Source organism: Trichomycterus rosablanca, chromosome 16 (assembly GCF_030014385.1).
Source record: "Trichomycterus rosablanca isolate fTriRos1 chromosome 16, fTriRos1.hap1, whole genome shotgun sequence".
Lineage (NCBI taxonomy): Eukaryota > Metazoa > Chordata > Actinopteri > Siluriformes > Trichomycteridae > Trichomycterus > Trichomycterus rosablanca.
This window is the reverse complement of record NC_086003.1, coordinates 10846177-10870293: the sequence shown is the minus strand read 5'-3', so window position 1 is coordinate 10870293 and position 24117 is coordinate 10846177. Positions and strand designations below refer to the sequence as shown.

Sequence of the window (24117 nt, the reverse complement as noted above, 5' to 3'; positions counted from 1 at the left end):
TAGGCGGAGAAGTACCAGGAAGCAAATTTATTGCACAATCAAAGGGTCTGTGGGGGAGCAAGTCCCGCGCCCGAGACTTGCTAAAGACCTCATGTAGGTCATGGTACACAGGCGGTACCCGGGCCAGATCAGGGGTTATCGCACTAGGCGATAGCGGTGTCGACGACATACTGGCTGGCAGCAAGCATGCGTCCTGACACCTTGTTCCCCAGGCAAAGATTGACCCGGTTACCCAATCAATTTGGGGATTATGCTTCCTGAGCCATGAGTGTCCCAGGACCACTTGGAGCTGGGGGACCTGGGTCACCAAAAAGGTGATCCGCTCCTCATGGTTTCCCAGACGCATTGTGAGAGGACGCGTCTGATGAGTTATGGGACTCCCGGCTACCGCTCGGTCATCCACAGCGTGAACCGCTATGGGTATCCGTAACGGCTGGAGCTCAATCCCCAATCTGTGTACCAGGCGGCGATCAATAAAGCTCTCCACCGCACCTGAATCGACACAGACCCGGAGTTCCGTGTTGCCCGAACCCCAGAGCAACACTGTGGCAAGGGACAGACCATGATCAGGGATTATGGATCGGCCCACCCTCGACTCCCTGCCTCGAGAGTGGCCTACTCGTTTAACCGAGCCCGGCCCCTCGAGGGAGAGTCGAAAGATGGTGGTGTGGGCCCCCGGGTCAATCCCAGTTGCATGGGCTCGGGATCCTGGTCACGGAACACGGGCCGGGGCGAGCTCTGAGGCCGGACAAAGGGTGGATGAGACCCTCGCTCCCGGGCTCGCTGTCGGAGTCTAGTGTCGATTGAAGTGGCCAGTGTGTAAAAGGCCTTAAGTGTGGTGGGGAGCTCACGAGTGGCCAGCTCATCCTTAATTTTCTCCCCCAGGCCGCGATGGAAAATGGCAAGCAGCGCCCCCTCATCCCAACCACATTCGGCTGCTAGAGTGCGAAACTCAATCACATACTCAGCGACGGAGCGTCCTCCTTGGGACAGCTCAAGCAAACGCGGGCCAGCCTCTCTTCCTCCCGTTGGGTGGAAGAAAGTGTCCTTCAGCGCCTCCTTGAAGGCGAGCTCTGAGGCACACTCGGGGGCGTCCTGCTCCCAGAGAGCAGTGGCCCACTCTAGGGCTTTGCCGGTGAGCAGTGAAATAATATACGCGACCTTTGAGCGCTCAGATGGAAAACGGGAAGGCTGCAGCTCAAAGGTGAGGGAGCACTGCAGGAGAAATCCCCTACATTTTTTTGCCTCCCCCGAAAAACGTTCGGGGGGCGGAATGGGGGTCTCTACACCTGAGGTAGTTGTAGGGTACACGGGAGAAGGCGGGGTCTGGCGGTCAGGACTGGCACCCAGTGTAGGTAGTAGCTGGACAATTTCGGTCAAACGGTTGGCCAGCTCATTGAGTGCCAGCTCGTGTCTCCCTAAGGCCATCCCCTGGTGACGTAGAACGTCAGAAATAGGGGGGTTCTCCGCTGGGTCCATATTACTGGACGCACCTTTCTGTTATAATGAGAGAGACTAGGGACCCAAAGATGCGGAGAAAGGTGTTCTTTTATTTAACAATAAATAATAATCAAAACACAAAAACAGGCACAGAAAACAACTCGGGCAGAATTCCCGAGTGAAGCCGCTGGCGCCGCAGGCAACTGAAAAAGAGAAAAAAGAATAATGGAAAACGAAAGCAAAAGCGCGAGGCGCGAACCTGGATCGCCTGAATGAGAGGCGTTCGCGCTGCTCGCTGCGCTATTTAACAGCGAGTAAACAAAGGAGCGCTCGTGCTTAAAAGAAGCGCTGAGGGCGACAGATCCCAGGATAATCTTCCGGGATCGCTAAAGTGAAATTAATCAGGAACTGGGACTACAGCCGAACCGGTATTGTCACCAGCGGTAAGTTCGTGCCGCTGGGAAGAAACCGATCTGAAAGTTAGAAAAAAGGGAGGACGCTAACTGCAGCGTGGATTCGAACCGGGACTGTAAAAGTGGATGACGCTATGGCTTAGTCCACGCGGCCAACCCGGCAGTGATGAACCCACCTGAAAGTTCAGGCTATAAAAGGCTTGTGAAAAAGCGGTTGCGGGGCTACCATTAGCCACAAGCTAACCGCACAGAAGGGGTTTTAATGCAAAACGCCGTAAACAAACGGCAGCGCGAGGGCTGCACGAAGTCGCACCAATCTTTCCCTAAAAATAGAACCAAAACCCTACAATACCTCAGTCTTACGACTTACACACCCGACCGCCCTATTTAGCGCCCGGGGTACCGAAACTGTCCCTATAAAAGAAGCGACTTGTGCAGTCATTGAGTGGGAACAAAAGATAAAGGTGCGTCGCCTGCAACCTGGCGACGCCCCCTTAAATAGGGAGATCGCAGGTGCAGGTCGTTCGCCCCTAACGAGCTGGCCTGCTATTTGAGGCCAAGCTCTTTGTTGTTCTGTAACGCCTGCGACGCTGGGAGCTGATGGTATTTTCACCAGCCGTCGCAGGCACCCTAACAGTATCCCTGTAAATTGTATTCACAATTTACGTTTGTAAGTGCTTAGTTGACATGTAAGAGAGTAACCTCGGAGGAGTAGTCTGCTCAGTTTTATAATACCAATTAAGCTTATGTAATCCTTTCCCCTAAAGCTGCTTCACACACCATTCTTCACCCACACTCACATACATAACTGTACAATAATATTTTTATTATTAATTTTCTATTTACTTGGTTATTGTGCTTATATATTATATACAATAGTGTTTCCCTTTCTACTGTATATTGTGTTTTACTCACTGACCTACTTTTATTTTTTGTGCCTGCAGAGAACATATTGTGTTTACTACACTTTAGCCTTCACCAGTCTAGCATCCTCCTCATTTTCAGAGCTGGCACTCTACAGTTTTTCTAACCCCCACCCCTCCTTTTCCCCATTTCCAAAATAGACAAATTGGCTCTATTCCTAATGAGATTATCTAAAGCTTGGAGAGGTGGCTGAGAAGTGTGTGGCTTTGTTACCAGAGGAGCGTTCATGTGTTGTGATGTGAATGCTCAGTATATTATCGTTAACTACAGACGTATCTTTATTTCTTTAGTTTATCACATGACCTTTCTGACATTTCCTAGGTTAATTACTTAAAACACAACTGAGTAGGGTACTTTTCTTTAGTAAAGGCCAAAAATCTAATCACAAAAACTATATCATAAAAATTATCAATTAAAATAAACTTGACATGTAATGTATGTTACTCTGATACAACCCATTTTGCTAGTATCTATCAATGTAATGATGTGGCTGACTTGCTGATTACAATTTTACTGGCTATATACTAAAAGGATATTGATTTTTCAAGTAATTCCCTATTGATAATTGCACTGTTTAAAAATAATAGTATTTCTAGACTTGACTTTTGACACCTTGTGTTTATTTTTTAAAAATATATGAATGTCAATTATGACTGTAAACGTTATTTCTATACATAGATGTTTTTGTTTTCTAACATAAAAATATTTTTAAAATGGTAATTTTTTTTATCACACTCGTTTCAAAATTGTATTAAAATAATATTATTGAAGTGCACTAAATGTACATTTGAATAGCATCTATCCAGCATGTTTACATGACACAATTTAGCAGCTGGCCAGCTCTTAAGTCCCACAATCCTATTTGCTCCAAATACAATTAGGCCATCTGATGTACTGTATCAGTGAACCTCACACGTCAACTGCTACACAAGTCTGAGTGTCTGTGTCTGATAGTCAAAGTGCTTGAATAGAGCCATTGACCCTTGAAGAAAGGGTTGATTTTATATCATGCTTATACTGATGAGGTCATGAGTGTGGTCTCCTCTGCACACTGAGGACAATGATTTGTCATTATTAAGTTCATGAGCTTCTTTTCCAGAGTCAGTTCCTTTGTTTACATACTAACATTAATACTATAAAGTGAAACTTGCAAACCTGTTTAATTTAAAAACAACACATTACCACTGTCACCGTTACACCTTATACCAGACATAAAGAAAAACATAATCACACAACCACACAGTTGATTGTTTCTGTATGGGGCAGAACAATGGCAGAATAGAGTTCCCTCAAAAATACTGCAATTACGGCCTCTGCTGACTGATTGATGGCATCTGCGTGATGAGAGGGGGATAATGGAAATCTGTGTGCAAAACAGATCCCTATATTAATCCAGGTAATGCAGGTGAAAAGATGTGGTGGGTACTGCACAGGTGTTAAAGGGGGCATGTGATGGTTGCGACCCTCCTCGTTTAGGAGCAGAGGTCTGCAACAGCAGAGGTAATTACGATAATTGGATATAACTACATTGGGAGGAAATTGTTAAATGCACAAACATAAAAAACAAAAATTCTTGCACCTAACCCAAATCCTGGAATAATGTTAACCCTTGGACAATTAAACAGGTATTTAAAATGCCACCAAAATTATGTACCAAATCAAGGTTAGACCTGATTTTACAACTATGTAATCTTAAGTATGACCTGTCATACAGATAAAGATCTCAGCAATCCAAAAGAATTTCAGCATCTATATATCTTTTGAAGTGACACAAAGGAACTGTGTTAAAAGCAATGGCATCTAAAAAGCACCTTTCATTATTTACCTTAATACAAAAATTTTACAGGACTTCGTATGACCCTATGCATTACAACATGAAATTTATATAATTATAATGTATTTTATAGTAGTTTGTCTGTTTTTAAACACTCAGTAAATTCAATATACAGTGGTACCTTGAAACTCAACGTTAATTGGTTCTGGGAGTGGCATTGAGTTTAAAAGAAGTTGAGTTTTAAGGTATTTTTTCCCATAAGGATGTTTGGGAAACTTGTTAATGCATTCCATGGTCCCGTGGAACTGCATATATTTTGGGCTTATGTAAAATAATGGGGTTGTTTTTGACACTTATACACTAAAAATAACACAAGTATAATATAAAAAAACACTGAAATACAGTGAAAAAACATTTTAAAATCTGCACTTTACCTTTACTTCTTTATTGTTTTCTTATGCTTCTTAATTAGTGGAGAGAACTTATGAGCAGTAATAGTTAAGAGGACTTTAGTGTTCCTGTGTCGTTCTTTAATACATTAAGTCACATTAGGCTTTTTTTAACGTTAAGCGTTTTAGACTCTGGGAGAAGCTGATTCTCACAATTTCTCAGAACCTCGAGCTGTAACACAAGTTTAAAAGTGAAACAGGAGAAAAATCCAGATAAACACAGATACATGTGGAGCTATCAGAATGGATTTGACGATTATTCCACACAAATGCAGATTTGTCTCATATTCACACTTTGATGACGCTTTACCGCACCGCTTAAGCCGAGCACTGAACAAAGTGGCAGTCACGCAGATGTTAAGTTTGAGGGAAACGTTAAGTTTCAAAGATTTTGAGTTTAGAGGACGTTGAGTTACAAGGTACCACTGTATGTGTCATTTTTGTTTTTCATTCAAATCAGATTTCACATTTATTTGTATAGCGCTTTTTGCAATAGACACTGTCCCAAAGCATCTTTTACAGATTCCAGACCCAAAATGAAGAGAGGAAATTAAAAATTTAATTCCTACAGTCATGGTTAAAATAGGTTTTATACGCGTACACCATGCTACTTTCATAATATGGATGCATTTCCTAATACTGCCTCCACCTAAGCAACATCTGCTCCTTCAGGACAGAGAACTCCAGCTTCTCAGGACCTAGGGGTATAAACAACATCATCTCAAAAAATAAACCTGTGAGTTGAGCACCAGACAGACCATTTGATCACATTTTTTAACCTCTGGCTACAATGATTTGTTAATTTTTTTTAAAATCTTTTTTTAACTGACAGAAGTACAAAGAAAATAGTTCCACTGTTTTTACCGACAAACTTAATTGTATTTTGTAAATATTAATACATTTATCAAATATTATGAATTTATTAATCAATTTGATGCCTGTAACACACTCAAAAAGTCATACACTTTCAGTAGGACACAGATATGGACTACAGGCAGGCCAGTCAAGCACATGTCTATGGAGCTATGTTGTTAAAGGGTGCACAAAATGAGGCCTGGTATATTCTTGCTAAAATTGCTGGACCAGAAAAAAGATGTCACCTCAATGGCACCATATGTCTCTCTAAAATCTCAATATACACCTCCATGTGCTATCTTCACACATACGCAGGTCCTATGCCATAGACACTGATGCAACCTCATACCATAACAGATCCTTTTTGTCTTTGGCAAGCTAAATTTAAACACAGCACACATTTCTGCTTTTTTCCTGGTCAATCTGCATTGTTGTGTTAAGTGATATGACTTTCCAAAGTTTAAGAAAATTATTGTTATTATTAATAATATTAATAGTAATAATAATTATTATAATATTTAGAAAAATATTTTTCTAAAGAATATTTATCACAATAGCATCACAATTTGTCATGCACTGCCATTTGGTGAGCCACAACTCATCTTTGCTTGCATATAATGAGCCTTTGTTGGATTTTCCTTTTATACCCAATCATGATACCCTTAACTCCTACCAACTTACAGTGTCACTCAAATATTCCATCAACTTTTTATTTTTATTTAAATGTAAATAATTCTAAATGCTGCAAAGACAATCTACATAAACACAATACATTTTTAAATAACCATTTCATTTATTAAATAAAATAAAGTTACCCAACACCAACTACCCCCCCCCCCCCATTAGTTTCTCAGTCAACCAGTTAACCAAAAGTAACAGTTAACTCTGTTCAAAGATTCATCCACACGAAAACAGCTATAGACAATTTAGCTTGCAGTGTCCCCTACTGGTTAACTATACACAGTACATAATTTGCTTGAGACAATACAAGCATCTTATTTTATATAGGAAGGTACAAAATCCATCGTGGGGTCTCAGCCTTTCCTATCCTTCGAACCTTGGATCCCACAGGTGGGCTAGCACAATTTACTGCTGCACTACCTCTTGCACTATGCATTAAAACCAGTAGCATTTTACCCAGATGTTACACACCAGTACCTATAGTTAATTATTATAGTTATTTTTTTTTTTTTTACATTTAATTGTCTACAATGTTACTATACGTTAGACGTTAAGCTACTGTCTTTGGACCTTAGCTGTCTTGCAAAACTGAACAATTAGGCAAAAAGGGCCATGGACAGGGAGGTAAGAAAGAACCCAGTGGTAACAATAGAAGAGCTTCAGAAAGTTGTGTGCATAGATGGGAAAGCCTATTGGACCAATGACCATCTCTGCAACACTCCATAAATCAGACCTTTAAAACAGAGTAGCAAGCTAAAAGTCTCAGCTGAGTAACAGTACTGGTTATTTACTGTTATTATTAATGTTTTTTCCTCATTTAGTGTTTTGATGATAGCACTGATGGCCATCTAACAAGTCAGGTGATTTTATGAATTTTCAGCCTGGCTAGGCTAACTAGCATTTGATTTGCATATTTTTTTTCTGCATATTTTTTTCTCCCAATCTAGTTGTATCCAATTACCAGGTTTCATCTCTCCCCCACTGCTGCAGTGCCCAATGTGCATAATTTTTATACTCATCAAACCAATGTCATCTAATATTGGTCTTACTCAAACTGGAAATATGTGCTGTAGTCTGACTATTATTGTAAATCTATTATTGTAAATCGGTCCATCCCAGTTTTCATAGTCTATAAATATACCGTAAATATTAATGGTATATTAAGGGTGTGTTGGCATAGATAAAATGCAATAAAACAAGAATCAGCAAAACACCATGCAGACAAGGTATTATTTGTATAAGGCACAGCATTGCTGGTAGGGTTTCCAAAACAAATCCAAAACAGTTTACAAAACCCTAGCAATACATTGATCAGTCAATTCTTTGCCAGAAATACATAGACAACAATCTACATTTGAGTGTAAATGCATGGTAATGCAAATAATTATATTAACTGTAAATAAATTCAGATAATTCTAAAAGAACAAGAATTAATAGTTAAATGAATTATGGTTGGGTACAAAATTATAATCAAACTGGAGAACATTTGTGACTTCTGGATTCAAACCAAGCATTCAGTAAATGGATATTTAATTAATCACGTATTATGTTTAAACATTGCATAGGGTTGTTAAAAGCTAAAAAGAGTTGTTACAAAGTATGCTATGTGCACTTGAAAATACGTTGTGTATGTGTTATGAAATATCTGTCCCTTATTGCCAGGTTTAAGCGGAGTCCTGCAGACATTGTTCTGATTCTACTAAGCCTGTCTGGTTTACAAAAGGCAATCTGAGGTCTACTGAAGTCTACTGATTTTTATTCCAGGAAACCTTGGTTAACCTTGGTTTGCATTTGAAACATCTAAATCATGAACGTCAACTTTGTTATAGTTTTTGCTTTAATAAAAGCCCAGAAAATCTCAAAAGTTCATTTGTGCATATTACTGTGGATATGTTTCACAAACCCCACTTCTGTAGAAGTTTGAATATTTTACGATAAGGATCTTTAATTCACTCTCTTGAACCCTTATTTAACCGACAAAAATTCAAATCCAGCCAACATACAGAAAATACATGTTACACGTAACATTCTATCATGGAATGCCTGCTTGTGTTAGCATAAATATAAAGGTAGATACGTATTTGCCTGAACCCAATAAAATCAAAACCCTGGTCTGCTGACATGACATCTCTCTCTCTCTCTCTCTCTCTCTCTCTCTCTCTCTATCTATCTATCTCTATCTTTATCTCTATAAAGATAGAGGGGTTTTTGTATCTATTGGTCCTGGATTTTGTAAAGTTGCTTTGAGACAATGTCTATTGTAAAAAGCGCTATATAAATAAAGTTGACTTGACTATTTATCTTAGGCGTAAAGATACGTCTGACACCAAATGTCATATTGCTTTCATATCTCTATCAAGTTGCTACAATACCTTCCCAGGTCCACCCTCTCTCTCAGTCTAAACACATAAAGCATACAACTCTCAGACATCAGGCTGACAATAAGGTTACAGTAGCAAGCAGAACCATTGCCTTTTAAGAGCCAATCGATTGTGCTTGTTTAGCAGACAAGATAAGAAAGCACCACTGGCAAAGTACAGTTCCAGTTATCTTTATAAGACAGTTCCAGTTTCATAAGGCTTCAAAGTTTACAAAAACTGTAATCAGCTAATCATCTCAAACATATTTCCAGAGCAGAGGCGATTTAACCTGCCTGTGGGCCCAGGGGCTACGGCTGGTTGTGGGCCCCCACGTATAGTTTTCATAAAATCAGTACACAACGCAAGACAACAGAGTTCAGTGGCGTAACTAGGAGCTCATGGGTAACTAGGAGCTCATGGGTCCCAGTGCAAAAAATAATTTTGGGCCCTCATATATATATATATATATATATATATATATATATATACTGTATATATATATATATATATATATATATATATATATATATATATATATATATATACAGTATATATATATATATATATATATATATATATATATATATATATATATATAAGCAGGTTACAGATTCCCAAAATCCCTTGCTGTGCACTCACTGTGTATTGTGATTACATGTATTCTGATATTTCATTGTCTTTTAGTTATTTTTATATTTTACTTAACGAAAATATTGTCGTGTTTTTACTTTCGCTATCGCGGCACTTTACCGCTAGCATTAGCCACTGCTACTGCAGAGGGTCGGCTCACCTAGCCGCTGTCCGGTGGGGATGTATGGGTCTTTTGCTGTGCGGTGGTGGAGGTGTGGGAATAAAGGCACACGACAGGGTAGAGTCACTTTAACTGTTTGGTCAGGATTTTAATGAGCGTTACAGCACTTTAGACCACCTAGTTCCACAACCCGAACTTCAATGCTGGGACCATAAGCCGAGTCTCATGTACAAAACTAAACTAACTGCAGAACGTCCGAACACACGTGTATAAGCTTGGTGGTGCATTCTGATTGGCTGAGCTGAATGTCACTCACATACTAGCGCTAACCTTCACGTTGCTTAACTGAAACCACCAATCAGAATTACAGCAGCTCATTAGAGTTTATCTGGCCAATCAACAGTCAGAAATATGAATAACGGGTAAATGATTTACAAAATCATTGTATTGTAAGCTTCCCCATTCTTATTAACCAAAATAACTAACAAAATAAATAAAAAATAAAACAGCCAATCCGGGGCCCTCAATTATTCGGGGCCCCTGGGCTGAAGCCCAGGTAAGCCCGTGCATTAAATCGCCCCTGTTCCAGAGCTCTGGCAGTGAGTTATCCAGCAACTGTTCTCCTACAGCTTTAAGTAAAATAATTTTGCTGCTCCAAGACCAATAACTACAGATTAATATTTAATTAATGTCTAAAGATCCTGACTAAATCTGCACTTATATAAAGACTTTAGTTAAATTTTGGATACCCAATTTTGGTGTAAGCCATAATGAAAAGGGTTAAATGATACTTTTTTTACTGAACAGATAAATATTTCCATTCAGACATTGTGTATTTACTAGGGCTGTCGAAGTTAACGCGATAATAACGCATTAACGCGACCTCAATTTAACGCGATTAAAAAAATTAGTGCCATTAACGCAAATTCTAGTTCATGTTGACACTTGACTGGTAGAACAAACGTTTTAATGTCGGACTTGCCACCGTTTTTCATTTGCGGTTTGTTAACATAATGTAACCGATCGTGGTAGTGATGCACTTGCATAATAAAGAAATAAATACACGCTATATTCACAAGTTGTCGGGAGCAGAACACTTTATTACACTTAATTAACTTCTTCTTCTGTACCGAATACCGGAAAGCTGAGTCGAGCACGTTAGTTCATGAACTATGGAAGCCCCAAAGGGTCAAAACACACTCACTTCGTGTAGAAACGTCCATCAAACCATCGTCACGATACAACCACAGACAAGTCTGATACAATAACTACGCCTTATCCCACCTAAAGCACCGCTGATCTACAATGTTTGCTGATGGAGAAATTCTAACCTACAATCTGACATTTACTGCCTAGTATGTGAGTGAATAAAACTCCCTTACAGTTTTCTCTTGTCCCAGCAGTTTTTAACATCAGTACATTTAGCATAAAATGTGTTCACCATTTTAATTGTAACATTTCACTTAAAAATCCTTGTTTTCTATAACATTTACACAGATTTTTTTTAATGCGATTAATCGCGATTAACTATATGAAATTCTGAGATTAATCGCGATTAAAAATTTTAATCGTTTGACAGCCCTAGTATTTACATAATTGGCTTTGATAATGTTTATCCTGCCTATACCAAAACTGTGTGCATACACAGAAGCTTGTCACAATCCATATAGTTCATAATATGTAAAAATATATATGGTGCACTAATTTGTATATAAAACATTAGTAAGTACTAGTAATAATAGTAACTGCACATCTGTGAAGGTACCATTAATGCTAGGCATCTTTTTTTAAAGACTTTTTGCTTGTTTTAGTGAGACAGTGCTAATCAAGCATAAATAATGAAATAAACCACTTTAACAACTACAAGAGTGTCCTCAGTTCGCAAACCATTACAGAGAGAATATAATGTAATACAGTGCTAATGTCCCATTTGTTTAGAAAATTGTGTAGACTAATCTAATTAAGAATAAGCAAATGTAATTTAAGCAATAAAACTCTTTAGTTTTTAAAAACTCTTTAGAGGTCATAATTTGTATATCAGTGCTGTGTGTTTTTATTAAATTTTTTTTAGTTGTCCCAACTTTTATGGAAACGACTAGACTGAGAGGAAAACTGGAGAAAATGTATTTAAAAAATCCATCTAAAACCATTATCTAAAACCATTTGGTGTGACTAATATGCAAAAGTAGAGGACACCCAATGAGGGCAAATAGATTTTACAGCATTATCTCTCTCTCTCTTATTTAATATGATAATTTGTGAAATTTTGAAGAGCCAAAATAAACTTAAATAGAACCTATCTAGCAATGTAAAGCCGGCTAGAAAGTACCAAAAAGCAGCACATGATGCCACCAAGGCCTACCAAAATGAAATTAAAAATAATCTGTCAGTTTAATTTAGTTTAATGATTGATTTAACCAAATTACTTTTTCACATATGGCCAACATTTTGTGTTTATTAGTTATCTTTTTGTAATTCAATATTTCAAATCATGAAATTATATTTATTAAGGGTGACAAATATTTTTTTTTTAAATTTCACAGCACTGTACATCACCTTGTGTCCCTAACCTTTTGATCAACAAAACTCAGTTCCTTACAACTTTGAGAAAGTGCCAATAGTTTTGTCCAGTCCACTTCTGGAGTTCTGCGTAAAATGATATCAGATGTCAGATATCTGAGATATCTTTCTCTCTCAGCTTGTGTGTTGTTCCAAAGCAAATAAAGGAAATAAGCATGTGAACACAAAAGTTTTGTGTGCAACAATTTTCTGGGAGAGGTGCATTTTCTGAAAGAAGTACAGTGGTGCCAAAATTTTGGCCATGGCTAAAGTAGCAAAACTGCTACCAAACTAGACCTCTACAAAAGAGGGTAACTGGGTACTGTAAAACTGTATTTACATGTGATGAACAAAAAAATGTATTAATATCCTAATAAGGATAATCTATCTATGACAATGGAGACCCCTGAAAGTGTTATATCAAGCCATAATTTGGTAAAGAATTGGTAAACATGCCCCTTTGTCCCGCTTCGCATATATATCTATATCTACAGTATATCTACATAGACAGACAGACAGACAGACAGATAGATAATTAAGTATTTAAATAAATAAAATTGTATTTTATATTTATTGAACTTAACTTAACTGAACTTAAAGTCCTTTCACAGCATGTAGTGGGGTTAAAGTCAGAACTTCTGACTAAAAATGGGCAACACTGTCCAGAGTCACATGAGCTTTACATTGCAATGGTGCTGCCATGCAGCCACTGTTGGGCCCTTAATCCTCCCTGCTCCAGGGGGACTGTACAATGGCTGACCCTGCACTCTGACCCAAGCTTTGAAAGAAATATATAGGCATTTTAAAAAAGGCAGCCATAGACCTCACAAGGGTATGTACATTTTTGACTTCAACTGTTCATGATAATAGACTGAACAACATCAAGCAAGGAAAACATTTCTAGTGTAAAGCTTTCAAATATAATCATTTTAGGCTATTAAGTATCTAGTTGTATCTATATGTCTGACCACAGTGTGATGGTTTTCTTATGCTCTACAAAAACACAGGACATAGCAAGGTAGCCATAAACATCTGCAGCCTGTGTTGTTTCTCTGCAACTGCCTTATACTTGTTACGTACATGAAAAAGCACAGCTGCTTTATTTACCTCTGTTTTACAGCTGTTAAGCTCTTACCTTCAGTGTGACAGCTGGAAGAAAAGATGCTGCTCGGAGGTCGAAAAATATAAGGGAGGTATCGGGAAAAGCATTTCATCTTTTTATCGGCTCTTGGCCGCGCATCACTCCGCGCTGGGTCGTTAGCACAGCTAGTCCGGCTCAGACCAGCAGCTGTAGAGAGAAGTGAGGATTTTTTATTCTCGACTCATGGGAACATGAACCGCTCGCTCCAAGCTCTCTTATCCGAGGGTGGAGACGAGGTGCTGCGGTGAACCATGCTGCTCCTTCGCTTGCTGGTAGGGACACAGAGATGCTCTTTTAGCAGAAGTCTGGCGGAGATGTTTGGTAGTGAGGGAGAGCTGGAAATGCGAGCTCAGCTACGGTCAAACTGAGGGCGGGAGGCGAGAGACGGGCATTTTTTCACAAATTACATCGACTGACATCAAGCTGTAAACAGTACAGGAAGCCCCGTACCAGGCATCACCAGGCTGAACCGTTAACACAGGTTGTTAGGCATTGTAAGCGAATAAAATAAAGTTTAAGTTTTACAACAAGAAAGGAGAAAAGGCAGAATTTATTTATAAATACTTTTATGTAGTCTTAAACACTGTTTTACATGTATACATTCTACAACATTTTCTTAATGTTTACTAATGACTTAGGAAATCATTTTCTGTAATGTTTTAAAGGGTTGATTTGTTACTGATTTTCTTAGTGAATAAAAGTCCTTTTCGCGTTTATCCCGCCCAATTTTTTGACTGACATGAACCAAGACCAATTATTGGGTTACCACGCACTCACTTATTCACTCACGATTAGCAGCTGGAAAGTTCTACACAGTGGTGGTGGGCCACTGTAATCATTTTGGGACCACTTAGACTGCTGGTTTAATTTAACAGTGTTAAAGAACAGTATGTTATTTTTGAACTATAAAGATGTCTGCCCTTGTTGAAAGCAACTTTGGTACTGTAATAGTCATGCATAATTGCACTAAATATATTGTATAATTGGTTTAGAATTGATTGCACGTTAAAGGATTGCTGTGATTGGTTGTTGAATATGCTAAATGGCTATTGGTTGATTTATGCAGATATACATGCACTGGTTGGGACGTTAAAGAAGAAGCGGAATTAGTATGTGCTATGTAAATGTGCTGCCTAATATTTTAATATATTTTCAAACGCTATTAACTTGTCATCTCTAATCTCCATAAAAAACAGAACAAACCAGGTACAGCATTTAAAATAGACAGTACAAAATATAGTTGTAAAAATATCCTTAGTGAATAGTTGTTCTTATTTGTTACTCATGTTATACGTCTAGTGCTTTTAGTATTAAACAATTAACACAATATATTTAGTTAGTGGTCTTTTCTGTTTATGAGTGTTTCTTTCTAAATTTGATTTAAAGTCCCATCTTTTTTTGTTTGTATTTTCTGTTATACCTTTTCCCTCCAGGGGACAATGGTAGCCTAGTGGGTGGGAGTTGAGAGTTCGAATCCCAGCTCTGCCATGCCACCACTGTTGGGCCCTTGAGCAAGGCCCTTAATCCTCTCTGCTTCAGGGGTGCTGTACAATGGGTGACCCTGCACTCTGACCCCAGCTTCCAAACAAGCTAGGATATGCGAAGAAAGACTTTCATTGTACTGTACACCTTTATATGTATATATGGCAAATAAAGACATTCTTCTTTTTTTCCTCCCAATCTAACTGTATCCAATTATGTGACTTGAAATTTACCTCTACTGTTGCTGAACTCCACTTTTAAACAAGAAGATTGCAACCATCACATGTCCCCTCTGACACCTGTGCAGTACCGATCACATATTTTCTCATGCATGAGGTGTGTTCACATGGGGATCTATTTTGCACCCAGAAAGAAACATATCTCCATTATTCCCAGCTCATTGTTTAGACGTCATCAATCTGCCAGAAGAGGTCGCAATTGCAGCAGTTACAAGGAGTCTTAAGCCATTGTCCCTCCCCTTACAGACACAGCCAGTTGTGTGTCTGTGTAGGCACCCAGCTGGCTGATAGCAGAGTGGAACTTAAGCACTGGTGGGTGAAGGCTAAGTTTTCAGATTTTTTGGAGTACCAGAATCCATTGTAAGTGACCGGGGTCCAGTTTTATAAGAAAACTAGGCATCTAAGTCAGATTGACATCAGGGTACCATCCACAAAGCAATGAACAGGTAGAGAGGACGAACCGGGAGACTGGTAAATGTCTCCGCCTGTTCTGTTAACATAAGCTGCATCTGAAATCGCATACTTCAATACTGAACAGTAAGCGAAAGCAGCCCGAGAGAGCGGTTAGTATGTCCGAATACGTAGTATACATTAAACAGTACACGAAAAGTACCTGGATGACCTACTTGCCTGTGCAGCCTTTTTTAAGTATGCAAACGATGCACACTTGCGGTCCGATAATCTATCCTATAATTTAACTGGAGCTGCAAAGACGTTCGTAGCAAAGAAGAAAGATGGCGGAAAGCGGAGTAAGACAAACATTAAAAATGTAATGATTAAGTACAACCCTGAATAACATTATCAGTAGCTTTGAGGAAAACAACAAAATAAATTTTGTCTGATTTTAAAATTGTTATAACTGTGGAGATGAGACGTCATGCATCACTTGACGTTGGTAAGATGGTGGATGTAGTACGTCTGAGGTTGCGTGCATACTGCACACTTGCGTACTGAAAGAGCTAACTGCTTTACCGGTCGAGCAGTGCGCACCGCCTCCAATTTAGTACGTACTGTATGTAAGTATGCGATTTCGAACACAGCCATAGTCAAGCTGACTGGGAGAACTTCCTTCTGTGGGCAGAGTACGCTTAAAATTCCATCAGGCACTCAGCCACAGAAATGACACCCTTTTAGTGCATCCTGTGGTTCCTGCCCCTATTGCATTCTTGGAATGCTACTCCCACCAACATCCCCTTGGTGGATGATTGGTATAAAAGGAGCGAAAAGGTCACATCTACAGCTGCAAAGAGCAGTTAAGCGAATGAAAAGAATCTCCTTTGTCTGGAGTTTCATGCCAAACACCCAGATCCAAAGGATGACTTAAGAATAAGTACTGTTAGTTCTGTTAAGACTTTGCACTAATCTCATCCCTGTTTTGTTCTTCCACCTGTTTTGGTATGTACACCCAATTTGCTTATGATTATGTTAATGTTTTTCACCTGTGTTTTGTTCTGTGCCAGTACTTAAGGCTCTTTGTTTACATAGACCAGTACTAGGTATCAGCGCCTACTTGTAGCCTGTACTGAGCATTTTGTTGAAACTGATTGTTTTCTCATCTCGAGCTTTGCCTAGTATTTATGACAATTCTTGTTTGCCTTGTTTCCTACAGTCTGTTTATGCATCGATTGACCTGTGCCTGTGTTTTTTGACTATTTTTGAGAAGTGTTTAAATTGTGTCTGGACTGTTTGCCAAGGATCTGTTAAAAAAAATGCACTTGTATCCAAACTGCTTTGTTACAAATCTGACCATAATTCAATGCTAATTCAATAAACAGTGGATATCTACACACCTTGCACAATGCCATGTTTTTGTGATGTAAAAAAATAGACCAAGATAAATCATTTCCGAAATATTTCCACTTTTAATGTGACCTATAATTTGTACAATTTAATTCAAAACAAACTTATTAAATACATTGTTAATTCACTATTTAATAATTATGACAGGGTTCTGTCTTTTGGGTAGGAGTCTATAAGCGTGGCACATCTTGACTTGGTAATATTTGCCCTCTCTTACTTGTAAAAGTAAATGTTAGAATGTGAGGGCATCTTTTGTGCACAGCCCTCTTCAGATCACTCCACAGGTTTTCAATTGGATTCAGGTTTGGGCTCTGGCTGGGCCATTTTCTGGTTAGAGCCATTCTTTTGTGGGTGTATGCTTTGGGTCATTGTCAGGCTTAAGGGTGAAATTTTTCTTGGTCTTTAGCTTTTTAGCAGAGGCCTGAAGGTTTTGTGCCAAAATTAACTAATATGTTAAAATGTTCTCCACCTTAACTAAATCCCCATTTCCAGCTGAAGAAAAACAGCCCCAAAGCATAATATGCTGCCACCACCATGCTTCACTGAAGATATGGTTCTTTGGTGATGCAGTGTTTTTGTGTCAAACATACATTTTGGAATTGTGATCAAAAACCTTGGTCTTATCAGACATAACACTTTTTCCCACATACTTTTGGCAGACTTATTTGAGCAAAATGTAGCTGGGCTTGGATGTTTTTCTTGGCACAGCCCAGACATAAAAAAATAAGGGAGATTTGATGTCACATGTAATACACAGCAAGTACTTGCTAAAATTCCGGCAGCTTTTTTAATCTTGCTGTAAGTCTCTTGACAGCCTCCTGGACCAGTTTTTTTGTCCATCGGTTTTGGAGGGATGTCCAATTCTTGGTAATGTCACTGTTGTTCCATATTTTATTAGCTTGTTAATAACAGTCTTTTGTGTTTCATGGAATATGAAATGTTCTAAAAATTCTTTGTACCATTCTCCTGACTTATACCCTTCAACAATGAGATCCCTTTGATACTTTGGAAGCTATTTGCAGACCAATGGCATTTGCTGTAAGATGCAACTAGTAAATGGATGGAAAATCCTACTAGAAGAGCTGAACTTTACATGGGGTTATTCAGAGTCACTTTAAATGATAACAGGTATAGGACTACTATTTAACATAAGTTTGAATGTTTATTTTAAACACAGCCACATCCCTAATTGTAAGAGGGCACACTTGTGCAACCACATTATATACATTTTTATTAAAATTGTTCAAATTATACAATTTTATTTGCACTGATTAAATGTCACATTAGAGGTGGGTTTATGTCAAGACTTTGTGCATGCCTATACACCAAGCTTTGTGCACAGCTTAGCAACAATTTTTACACTTCAACTGTGGTATCCACATACACTGTAAGGCTAAATGTATTTGGACACCTGACCATAAGTTTGTTGGATCTCCAATTTCAAAAACATATAGTTACTACAACCCCAATCAGAAAAAAGTTGGGACAGCATGGAAAATGCTAATAATAATATTATTATTATAGATATTTCATGTTTTATCTGCTCAACTTTATTTCATTTATTAATACACATTCATTCCTGCATTTCAGCCCTGCAATACAATCCAAAAAAAGTTGGGACAGTAAAGCATTTACGACTTAGTAATGTTGCCATTCCTTTTCACCACACTTAAAGACGTTTTGGCACCGAGGATACCAAGTGATTTAGTGTTTCAGGTTTTATTTTGTCCCATTCTTCCTGCAAACATGTCTTAAGATGTGCAACAGTACGGGGTCGTCGTTGTCGCATTTTTCATTTCAAAATTCTCTATTGGGGACAGGGCAGGACTGCAGGCAGGCCAGTCCAGTACATGTACCCTCTTCTTCCGCAGCCATGCCTTTGTAATGTGTGCAGCATTTGGTTTTTCACTTGTCTTGTTGAAAAATGCATGGACATCCCTGGAAAAGATGACAGCATATGTTGCGCTAAGATCCCAATGTACTTTTCTGCATTAATGCAGATGCCTTAGGGCCCAGAGAAGTCAACGCCACTTCTGGACATGGTTAACGTTTAATGATATTATGCACTGTAGAGGGAAAAATATGCAAATCCCTTCCAATCTTTCTTTGAGGTACATTGTTTTTAAACATTTCAATAATTTTCTCACACATCTGTTGACAAACTGGAGATCCTCTGGCCATCTTTGCTCATCAAAGACTCTTTTCTGGATGCTGCTTTTGTACCAAACCATGATTACAATCACCTGTTGACATCACCTGTTTGTAATCACATCATTATTTAGTTTTTTCACCTCATTACTAGCCCTAAATTGCCCCCATCCCAACTTTTTTTGAAATGTGTTGCAGGCCTGAAATGCAGGAATGAAGGTTTATTAATAAATTAAATGAAGCTGAGCAGACAAAACATGAAATATCTGGGGTTCCAACTAAAGTCAAAGTAAATGTAAGGAACACTGCATTTTTCTTTTATTTGCATTTCCCATACTGTCCCAACTTTTTCTGATTTGGGGTTGTATATTGGCCATATTGTAAAACAATTCATTTTACCTTCCTCTATTTATCTACCATGACCCAAGCCATGGTCATCTTGGTCAAGGAGCCTGGCTGTTAATAATAGTACATAGGATATGTATGGTTATGTCACTGTGATACTTTTAGCATATAGGCCTATTAGTCAGCATGCATAATAACAGGCAGCCATATCACCCATGATTACACCTAAACAATTTCTGAAATTTGATATCACACTGCAGTTAGACAGTAACTGGAAACTGAACATTGCTAAAACAAAAAATAAATTATATGGTCAAAAGTATGTGTACATCTGACCAAAAGCTTGTTGGAAACAGCTCTCACCTTTCTGAAAAGACTCTCAATCAATTTCTGCATCTAATTAGCAGTACTGTGCGGCAACTGGGAAAGCCCTTTAAAATACTGTATTTGTTGGGCTTGTGCTTGCTAGCTCATTGGATTTGCATTTTAGGGTCTCTGTCCCTCAATGATACCTGCATGCTCTGCAAGGCCTGTATCTTTTGTTTTCGCCAACTAATATGCCAGTTGGTATTGTGGTGCTGACCAGTCGGGCGAGCTGTCATAACAGCACCCTTTTAAGCAGAGCCCCATTGATAAATCTACACTGAGTTCCCTTTTCTTAAATTCTTTTCTGAAAATGTGACGTCACACATTTCGTTTATTTTTGCAATGCTTTATTTTGTAGTTCCATTTTTGTGTGTGGTTCTTTATAAGGTTATACCTCCCACCTCAGTGGCACAGCATGCGCCACCATGTTAGGCTTAACTACATCTCCAATAAATGACAGACTTTTGGTCTTTGTCAGCTGCAAAAGATGTTCAAACAGGAACCATAAATATTATATTTATATATAATTTATTTATATTTACAATAATTTATTTATTAATCTAAATGCATGTGCTGCCCTTAAAAAGGATACGATTCAAAAAGATCAATGCCATTTGTACATGGTATATCCAGATGTTAAAACCTTTTAAACCCTTGAAAAATCCATTTCAACTATACAGCACTGTTTATTATAAAAGATGTAGGCAATTCCTGCATACTTTATTTATAAAGCAACCAGGACTATTTGTTTGCCAAACAACATTGATATTAGCATGCAAGAGTCTAATGAGGTCATTAATTAAGTACAGCAATTCAAGTCTATCTTATTTCCTCTCTCTAAAGAATATAATGTAGGAGACCTATAGCCATTGCTTAAAGGTAGTGCCCTCTCGAACAACCCACAACCCATAGCTGCAGTAAATCTTGCAGAAAGCCTTCACATGTAAGTCTCATTTGGGTTTATCAGAGATTTGGCTTAACAAGGTGAAGCTGGTTGGGTTTTCTTTTTTGTTCAGTAATAAGTAACTTATGTAATTATGATTAAAGTAAAGTAAAGGGCATCTGAGTGAGGATCAGCATCCCGCTGTTTCTCCTTCTGTGCCACCATCACATCATTCACAGGATATAGTATTTGGTATTGTATACAAGCACATAAGTAACTGTGCAAAAGAAAACATTTGTTAGGCTTTTACAGAATCTAAAGCAAAATACTTATATAATTATAAGTTGAAAGATGAAAACTCATCTCAGATGGACAGAAATAATTATAGTTAATCTTAAATGGACTAATACAATTGACTTAAATTTGTGTAAACATATCTGGAACTATTTTTAAAAAGTTCTAAAGTAACATTTAAGGAAGGTATTTTTTCTGCATATAAATACAATGTTATAATACACCTTTATTATAACACAAATATTTAGCTTTGGCACTGAGTTTAAGCTTATCCCTATTACATCTTTGAAATTTTACATTACTTTACATTACATTTATTGTAAAAATCATGTTACTGAACTCGTTTTGGTATTGACAAATACTAAAAACTCAGGATCAGATTCAATGTTGGAAATTTTTAAGTGCTATGAATTGAAAAAAAAAAAAAACTACTAAAACATACAGATTTGTATGTAACAATATGATACTGCATCAGTGAATACATTCAACCCAGAAATCAGTCTGGATTTAATACAGCAACATTTTGTTGAAAGGTGACTGCTTCTTATTTGGTATATACACAAGCCAAGGTCACACATCCATGAATAACAGTCTTTAAATCACTAAAAACAACACTTGTGTGTTTATTAGTTCTAGTATACTGGTGATTTCGGGGTAGTTCTCCACTTGTTGCAGATAAAAGGCGGATGTTAGAAGATCCAAGCTTAAGAACTGAACTCCTTAGGCTGAATGCAAATCGAAGACCCTTGGAATTCAGTTCTCAAAGCCAAGACCTCAGTTAAGTCAGTGTAAGACATACCTTCATCCTAAAATGAAAAATGTAATTATAGAAATAAATAATATGAATTGAATTTGTATTGTATGTGTCATTTATTGACATTACGTGTCGAGTAAGAAATGTTTTGTGGTGAACAATGTTTGGAAATTTATTTTTATTTCCTTGTTCCTCATTTACCTTACACTTCCTGCATGTCAAAACATTCTTCAATAAGTAACAACAACAGCCTTTTGAAAACAGTTCTAGGGAGCAAAATTAAATTTATGTCAAAATCATTGTATTCACAAATGCTGCATGTAAAAAGCTAACACTTTAATCAGAGGCATTTAAGAATATAAAGATTTAATAACAATTCACAATACAGTAGGCACATGAGAAAAAAAGCCGATGTGATTATAATTCTAACAACTCATTTTCTCATGCTAAAAAGGCAAAAACATTTAAACATTAAGGAATATAAACTGAATGAAATAAGTTTTTTTTTTTTTTGCTGTAATCATATGCTGAGAAAATGAGCACCATAATCAGGTATGCCCTTTTTCCAAACAGTCTAAGCCGGAGAAAATACTTACTAAAAAAATGTAAAAGAATAAGTAGTGATACATTGTACATTGTAAACACATAAATAAATGTAAAAAATATAAAGCTGATTTTGTCTTAGCAATAGTGACAGAAAAAACATTTATTTAAAAAATGTATTGTTAAACGCTGATGTATTGTGGAAATATATTTATACTTTAACATGTATGAAAGAAAAAAACACCCTAATGCTAGTCTATTGCAGGTAAATGCTAGAATTATGTATATGTAATAGGTAATAATGTAGCTTACATTATTAATCATTTGCTAAAATTAATGTTGGCATATATACTGTTATGCATGCTATAAAACGTATGTTGTAGAGACATATTCAATTGACAAGAGGCCAAACACACCCCAAATAAGGTGGACTGTTTAATCATATTAATTAAAAACAACAATATTTAAAAACTTTAAATTCACATTCAAGTCAAGTCAAGTCAACTTTATTTATATAGCGCTTTTTACAATAGACATTGTCTCAAAGCAACTTTACAAAATCCAGGACCAACAGATACAAAAAACCCAGGTCAGGTTTGGGCCTTTGATAAAAAAAAAAGGGAAAATGGATCACAGAAGTCAACTATGTCAAAGTCTTCTTAACAATAACTGGGGTTAAATTTAGGAACTAATGTAATATTTAATAACTGCATAATCCTGGTCAGAGTCATATGCCACCTGTAAACTCTAGGTGCATGATATAAATAAATCAAGGCAAAAACACAAAGTCACACAATCCTTGAGCCAGACCTATGGCCAGTTTTACCGTCTACATATTTTTCACAGCTGGAAGAAAAACCCAAGCAATCATGGATTGAGAACTGGGACAGTACTGAAGGTGATGATCAAACCTAGGTTGATAAAGCCCAGAAGTCTGAGATTACTAGTAAACACAGTTATATATATATATATATATATATATATATATATATATATATATATATATATATATATATATATATATATATATTATTGAATTAAATACAACTATATAATTATAATGTGGTTATACAATACTAAGAAATTCTTATTTAAATTATGCTGATTATATGATTTTAATAAAATTAAATCCTATATTAAAATAGTAATTAAAAATAGTAGCGTTTTCACTAGAAGTCTCCTTTCGGCTCCCATTTTTGCCCCCATTTGTAGATATATAAACAGAAATAAACCCTCTTTATAATAATAAATCATATGGAAATAATAAAAGTAGGTAGGATACAATAAATTGGGAAAAAATGCAATAGCTTGTGTGTTTAGTATTGTAAGACCACAGTCAAACACACGCTGGTGTATCGAACACACTGTTCTTAACGCAAACAGGTGCAGGGGCTTTACTAAAGATGAGCAGCCAGACACCTAACATTTTAAACGTCATTTATTTCTCTCCTCACAAGCTTACCTTTTATTTTGCTTTTTTCCCCTTAGAAGCGCTCCGGTGAGTCATTTCGGTAACAGCGTGGCTCAGGGTGCTGAATCATATGTGCGCTTGATGAAAATCATAGAAAAGGCGTGCACTATGCCGCCTACCCTACTGATTCGGGTTCGTTCTGCCTATTTAAAGCGGGCCGCGCGCTCATTTGCATATCATTTCTGGCCCTGCGCACGCGCGCTAGTGGAAATTCCCGCCTTTCTGTGCGAGCGGTGAGTTGTAATGATAATAAAGGACCCGCGTCATTCAGCAGCACAATGTTTTAACTCGTGTTTGGAATAACCTGATGAGGACGCGCTGATTAAACAACAAATATGCTCTTGTTATTTTTTCCCATCTGTATGAGGTCGCTCTATAGAGACGCAGTGTTTGAGAAAACCCCTAACTGCTGGAAACAGGAGGAAACGGCGGTGAGGCAGGCGAT

At 37.7% G+C, this 24117-nt stretch overlaps 1 protein-coding gene across 2 annotated transcripts in view; it reads right to left on the bottom strand.

The window, feature by feature from the left end:
* The window catches only part of LOC134330972 (serine/threonine-protein phosphatase 2A 55 kDa regulatory subunit B beta isoform), a 73929-nt gene extending 50226 nt beyond the window's left edge, over positions 1–23703 (bottom strand). The window contains exons 1-2 of one of the 2 annotated variants that reach the window (XM_063012294.1): positions 23664–23703; positions 13342–13494 (exon numbers count right to left, since the gene is read on the bottom strand). In XM_063012294.1, the coding sequence (XP_062868364.1) occupies positions 13342–13420 (79 nt within the window). In that variant the 5' untranslated portion in view covers positions 13421–13494; positions 23664–23703. Of the gene's footprint in view, positions 1–13341; positions 13601–23663 lie in introns of those variants that run through there. The other variant, XM_063012293.1, reaches the window with a different exon arrangement.
* Between the last annotated feature and the right edge of the window lie 414 nt (positions 23704–24117).